This window comes from Hipposideros armiger, unplaced genomic scaffold, assembly GCF_001890085.2.
Source record: "Hipposideros armiger isolate ML-2016 unplaced genomic scaffold, ASM189008v1 scaffold_239, whole genome shotgun sequence".
NCBI lineage: Eukaryota > Metazoa > Chordata > Mammalia > Chiroptera > Hipposideridae > Hipposideros > Hipposideros armiger.
In genome coordinates, this window is record NW_017731589.1 from 722,240 (window position 1) to 729,384 (window position 7,145).

Below are 7,145 nucleotides of genomic sequence, written 5' to 3' on the forward strand. Positions count from 1 at the left end.
GACACTGTAGGTGTTCATCAGGACCTCGATGGTCCGCGGGGACGTGCACCAGCGCTCCAGCACCTGGAGGAGGAGGCAGAGATTCCCAGGGTTACCCGACACTGCAGGTCCCAGTCAGTCCACGCAGGATGACCAGACAGCACTGGAACAGCTGTTGTGGGTTGAATTATGTCCTCCCAAAAGATATGTTGATGTCCTAATCCTCATACCTATAAATGTGACATATTTAGAAATAGGTTCTTGGCAGATGTCAAGTTAAAATGAGGTCATTAGGGTGGGTCCTAATCCAATATGACTTATCTTTAGAAGCAGAGAAAACAGGTGTAGGCACATGAGCAGGGATAACAGCCTGTGACGATGGAGGCAGAGATCAGAGTGATGCACCTTCAAACCAAAGACTGATGGGTAACCTGCAAAAGCTGGGAGACCGGCGTGGAACAGATCCTCCCTCAGAGCCTCCGGAAGGAACCAAACCCTTCCAGCACCTGGATTTCAAATGTCCCGCCCCCAGAGCTGTGAGGGAATGCACTGCTATTGTTTTAAGCCACCCACTTTGTTATGGCCGTGACAGGAAGCCAATATGACAGCCAACATTTCTATCACGCACAACCTATGCCAGGTGCTTTTCTTAGCACTTTACATGTATTAACTCTCTTAATCCTATCCCTACAAGGTATTATCTACAATAGTTTACTAATAAAATGGGGATTACTATCCCCGTTTTACAGAGAAGGGAAACTGAGGCACAGAGCAGTTAAATAACTTGCCCAAGTTGTAGTTCAAGCAATCGAAGCCCGGCGATGTGGCTCTTGGCCTTAACTATCTTGCCATCCTGCTCTATTGTCTGCCTCTACAAGGCTCCCTGTTGGATGTTTCTGGATGGGAAAGGGATGCGTTTGTAGCTCCTGAGAGGATAAAAAGGTTAATCACTGTGTGAGGTAGAATCTGCCCAATGCTAAGTGAGGGGTACAGATGGCTACTAGAGGGGGCCAGGGGAGGAGGGCTGGGTAGTCAGGGGCTTCACAGAGCGGGGGGCTTGGGCTGTGACGGTGAGGAGAACTCAGGAGCTGGTGGGGACAAGGCCGTTCAGGGAGAAGGGACGAGGCCAGCAGAGGCCTGACGAAGGAACGGGGGTGGGATCACGTAGGAACCAGGTTCGCTCTTTCATTTCTTCATGCAGCAAATATTTACTGAGGCCACCATGGACCCAGCACTGGGGACACAGAACGAGGGGGACACCCAGGTCCCTGCCATCTGGGACTGTCTCTTTCAGATGGAAAACACAACTTACAGATATGTCGCTGCAAAGAAACATAAGTAGGCTCGAGGACTTACTGAGCATGGCTGGGAGGGCACTGCCCTGGATGAGTGGTGAAGGGAGGCCTCTCTGCGGAGGGGACCTGAGGCCGTGAGGGGCGAGCCATGCTAGGGGAGCTGCCTGCGCTGGGGGATCTTCCATGGGGTCGGAAAGGCAGCCACACACACACGGCTCGGACACACACAGGTACCGTCATGCCCACGCACGCCTGCCCGTGACACCCATGAGCAGATTCGTGCTTCATACACGCAATCTCTTGCCGCATCTCACGCTGCAGGCAGTGGCCACAGACCCTTTGTAAAATGTGAGACAGGCTAAGCGCCACGTTCCAGGCATCATTCCTGTACATACATCATCCCCTCCCCTAAACACACTGGCATATAACACTAGGGGCTTTAACACCCTGCACGAGGAGAGAAGACCCTCCTGCCTGGTGGGCTGGGAGAGCTGCGGGTACGGGACGCTGCCGGGTAGTGGAAGCAGGTGGGAGGCCTCATCCAGGGAACCTCACACACCTGTGGCCCTCTGCTTCTGGCCCTGCACCTGGGCAGTGCTCACCGGAGCTGCCCCAGGCTGTCTGCCTGGGACAGGCCTCTCGGCCTCACTTCCTTAGAGCTAGGAAAGCACAGGCAGGTTACACCCAATTTCCTGCTTTACCTTCTCCTCCTGTCCGCCGTTCGGGCCAGTCTCTCTGTCCTTCCTGGCTCACGCTGATTTCTGCCTCTGCACTCTGGCTGCCTGGGTGCCTGTGCCTTCCTCCTCCGGCTCTTCACCCCACCTCAAGTCCCCCCACCCCTCCCAGGAAGCCTCCTGTGGCTATGCTAACCTGCATCTCTCTCTCCCTTGTCTAACGATGCCCTACGCTGGGATGAGGGCTAACAGCTTTCCAAGGGCTTTGGCATACATTACTGAACTTTCGAACCCCACCACCTAACGGGTACTGAGCACTGACTCCAGCTTAGTCCCCATCCAGGGGGCTTTCTAGGTGTGAAGTCACTCAGTTCTCACACTAACCCTAAGAAGCAGGCATGCTGTTATGTCCCTATTTTACAGATGAGGAAACTGAGGCCCAGAGAGATTAAGCAACTTGCTGAGGGTCACACAGGAAGTGGGCCTGGCTCCAGAGCCTGCACTCTTACCTCCTACCTCCGAGGTTGTCGGGAGGGCTGAGGGAACCCATGTAACAGGTCGCACACCTGAGAACAGTGTCTGGTGTAGTCAGGGCTGTGCTGGTTCCCACTGGTTACCTTCTATGGCCCCACAGCTTTGCATCACGTTAAGGTCCAGGCTGTATCACATGCAGGGGACTTGGGTTCAAAGAATCCCAGTGACCTGCCTATAGTCACATGGACAAACATCAAAGCCAGGTCTCCTGAGCGCCCAGGCCGGCGTGGAGAACTGGGGCTGGCAGTGGTCCCAGGTGGGCCATGGAGGCCTCCTTGCAGGAAGGAGCTCCTCACCGGACGACAGGTACCCCAGCCGAGCCTGGGACAGCTGCCGATCATGGGGAAGGGATGGGACTCCTTCCTGCACGTGTTGATCATGGCGCCCACCTGGGTGAAGGGGCGAATGCGGCACTTGACTGTGCTGGCTCCCTCGGTCCCAGAGGCGGGAGGAACAGGGCCAGGGAGGCGGGCAGTGAGGTCCCTGGAAATCCATTTGCCGCTCTGCCTCCTCCTCTCACCCTGTCCCTGACTGTGGGGACATCATTAGCTGTCAGAGCCGCCATCAGATTACAGGGAATTGCTCGTCTCCTAATTATCTGGTGTTAATAGGAGATTAATTAGTGTTAATTGTTGATTTTCTTGTATTTTCCCAAAGGGGAGACCAATCTGCCGAACTCTCGGGCTGTTTAATTATTTGGTCTTGCTTAGGAATCTAGACAGATGCTTCTAGGCTTGTGAGTGGAGGAGAGAGGCGGGGACAGCAGGGGGGCCTCCAGGATGGGGTGAGGGAAGTGGGACAAGCCAGGAGGCAGGGCAGGGGGACCTGCCAACAGCCATATTGGTCCTGACCCAACTCCTCAGAGAACTGGGTTCCCCACCCCAGGCCCACTGCCCTTCATGACATCATATAGCCCCCTCCAGACACGACACAGCATGAGACAGGGCCCCCTGCCAGGGCTTCAGTAACACAGGTCTTCCAGTTTAACTCACTTTGGGGAAATTAACATAAAATAAGATACAGATTGGAAACTAACACTGAAAGTCTTTTTCTCAGGGGCCAAGACAGCAGTGGCTGGACTGAGTGATGCGTGTCCTGCTAAGCTCTCAGAAACCAGGACCACGTCCATCTGCAATGCTCAGAAAGCCTTGAACCTCATGACCTGGGCTCATCACTCTGCCCTAGGGGAGCCTCTCCTGATGGGTCCCACTGCCAGGCAGGGCTTCCTAAATGCTTCTTTCATCGGCTCCCTTCCTAATGAAGAAACTACCCCTTCTGCCCACATCAGTCCTGGCCCCTCCTTCAAGACTCTTCCAACCCTTTATAATCTGGCCCCACTGCCCTCCGTCCACCTTCAACACACATGTACGCACGTGTGCACGCACACATGCATACAGATGCATGGAGGTGAGCATGTGTACACATGGACACACACACACACACACCTCCTGCTGGTGGTGTCCTCACCTTTGCCCCCTGTTGGGCCTTGCTGACTTTGGAATGAAAGACTGACCTGACCTATCAAATACCAAGTGTTCCGGGCTGCATCACTGGGNGCCCGCCCCCCCAGGGATTTTTAACCTTTTTTGAGCCACGAACTCCTTGGCAGGCTGATAAAACCTATAATGCTTTTAGTTGTTTAACTTAAAACACATAGGATTACATTAGAGGCCAATTATATAAAAATATATTTATAAACATTTAAAAGGAATTTGTGATATAAGCATATATGTTTCTTTATTAAATAAAAAGATGCCTGCAAAGACTGGAAATTTATATGAAAATATCTGTGATTTCTATTGGTGACAAAAATCTCAGGTACTACTGAAAACTACAGTGGTTTCTGGCCTACATTTATAATTAAAGGAAGTGCTAAATTTTAGTTAGAAGTTAATAAAGATGTAATTTTTCCCTACCCATACTTAACAGATCCCCCTCACAAGAGGCCCGTGGGGTCCATAGTAAGAACCCTACTCTAAATGTGGAGGCTATAAAAATAAGCTTTTATTCTATGGGATTGAAAGGAACATAAAAAATCATCTGAACCAAGACTTTTATGTTACCCACAAGGAAACCAAAGCCTAGGGAAGTTACAAGACTGAATCTCTCCTAGTGTCCTGAACACACTAAGCCCATACGAGACACACAATAAATGGTCCCTGAATTGAACTGAGCGACTTGACAACAATTGCACAGCTAATGAGTGACCTGAACCCTAAAGTTGTGACCTGAACACATGTGTCATGCCTCCTAGATAAATGTTGCTTCACTCACATTAAATTAATGCAATATTTGCCTTCCTTTAAATGTCAGCGGAGCAATCACTCTCACTGCATACTCTTCTTCAGAATTTTTAGGAAAATACATTCTGGGTCACCATCACGTCCGAGAAAAATCTCCCTCCTGTTTCTAAGCACAGAAGTCTCTGATTCCACATCACATAATCATCGCCTGTTTTTCTCTCATGAGTAAATATACCTTGAAAGCCATAAGAGAGACCTATTCAGAAATTAACTGATGATCATCTCAAAGGGTCTCTGGCTACAATCAGGTGCTTAGCTTACAGCAATCAGCATCCAAATATCATGCTTCCAGAAGTTTCCCTGTCTTCTGGCATGACTTCCATTATTATCTCTATTCAGAAATTGGCAAACCATTTTCTGCTTAGTTTTTAAAAATCAAGTTCACTTACACTGCTGCCTTCTCTCAGGTCTGTCCCATCGTATTTTCTTCTCTCTATCATCTCAACTACAAATGTTTTCTTCACCGTACTCAACTGGTGTTATCTTTCATATCAGTCTCTCACTATATTTTTATCTTCCATCCAACAATTACATATGGAGTATCTTCCATCCCTCACTTCTTAAGTATTTGCTTTCAGGCAACCCAACCCTTTTCTCCCTGGATGAATCACTGCTCTAGGTACCCCCAATTTAAAGTTTTCTTCTGCATGTCTCCAAACAGACAGCTCTTTTCACCATCCCCCCAGCACATAGCATCCTCTTAACCCACTGTCTGTGTGATGTGTGTTTGCACATCTCCACATCTACAGGTTAGCGTCGATTACTCAGTCAGAGCTTACACACACCTTCACCCACAAGATCATCTCTGCCCAGCCCACTCAAGGCAGAATTCTCTTTTTTCCCTGCCATTTAGAGCTCACTGCTCTCTTCTCTCCACTATTCCTAACATTGAGGACTTTACTACCCACCCTAGTTCAAAGCTCCATTTCCCCCATCACTTTCACGTTACTCTATTCTTACAACTCCCTAGATCTGTTATGTGGAATATGGTCACCGCTGGCCACATAAGGCTATCGATGATCTCAAAAATGGCTAGTGTGAATTGAGTTGTGCTGGAAGTGTAAAACACACACTGGATTTTAAAGACTTAGTATGAAAAAGCGATATAAAACATCTCATTCAACATTTTTATATTGATTAATGCTGAAATAATATTTTGGACACATTGGGTTAAATACAATTAATTTCAACTCTTTCTATTTACTTTTTATATGGCTAATAAATTTTTTTAATGACATAAGTCCTTGCTAAACGGCACTACTCTGGACTCTTCTGTTGATTCATACTTTTAAGACTTCTCTACTTATTCAAAATTTTCTTCTTTTATCACTCCTATTGAGACACCTTCCCCAATGACACTCAATGCTCCCTACACTCCAAACATAGATTTTCAATCTACCATTCTCAATGCTTTTTCTACCCCATTATTTCTGTTCATAGTATTTCTTTGTGCCTAATATAGCTTCCGCCCCTGCAATCAAATCATAATAAAGTTCTGTTTTCTTCTTCATCAATTCTAGTAGGGTGGTATCTGTCTTAAGTCTCAGCAAAATTTTTAAAAATAGTCCTTACGATTCCCAAGAAAAGGAACTTCACTCATCATTCTCCAAATTGGCCCATTTTCACTATAATGTCATTTAAAGGGGCTAGTAACTGTAAACTACCAACAAGTGTAAATTAATAATTTCAGATCAATGTCACCCATTCACACGAGGACAGCAATTCCTCTTCTGTCATTTTAAAGAGAGCATTCTTTCTTCAACCTCTTCTAGTGCTAACGTTTCAATGCCACTGTCTGAGCAGAGAAGTTTCTTATTTCATGCTAAGTAACTCTAATACAATTCTCAAAATGGAGTATTCCTTTTTTCCCCCACCATTTTCAGCACGGGCCATGTGGCATCGCTCCCCAAACTGATGTTATGTCCCACATTTCTGGAATTGCCTTTTCTTTTCTCAACTGTTTTAAGGGGGAAATGAAGACTGGAAGAGTTGGGAGAGTTTGTGCTGAGAGTGGTAAGAAGTAACAGTCACAGAGAAGATGTCTCACTCATTATTCTCTTGGACTGTTTCTTCTGGAACCTCTCTTTACTGCTCTGCACCAGAAGCTCCACTATAAACCCTTTATGTGTATCTATCTCTTCCCAGTGTGAATGATTATCTTCACTCCAGCACCTCTCAAAAGTCTTCCTCTTTAGAAGGTCTCCTTCCCATCATCCTTAGCAAAGAAATTCCTTGTCTTCATTCCAACTATTAAGTCTTTTTTTTTTTTGCATCCAACATTTTCCTCAGATGATGATTTTTCCTTCATCATTCTATATAAATTCCAGTTTCACATCACTCTCAGTATTGAAAAACCTTTT

General features: G+C 47.3%; 1 protein-coding gene across 1 annotated transcript in view; it reads right to left on the reverse strand.

The window, feature by feature from the left end:
• Positions 1–2,862, reverse strand: part of GBX1 (gastrulation brain homeobox 1) — a 26,188-nt gene extending 23,326 nt beyond the window's left edge. The window contains exons 1-2 of the mRNA XM_019655358.1: positions 2,779–2,862; positions 4–63 (exon numbers count right to left, since the gene is read on the reverse strand). Coding sequence (XP_019510903.1) covers positions 4–63; positions 2,779–2,862 — 144 coding nt within the window. The remainder of the gene's footprint in view (positions 1–3; positions 64–2,778) is intronic.
• Positions 2,863–7,145: the final 4,283 nt, after the last annotated feature.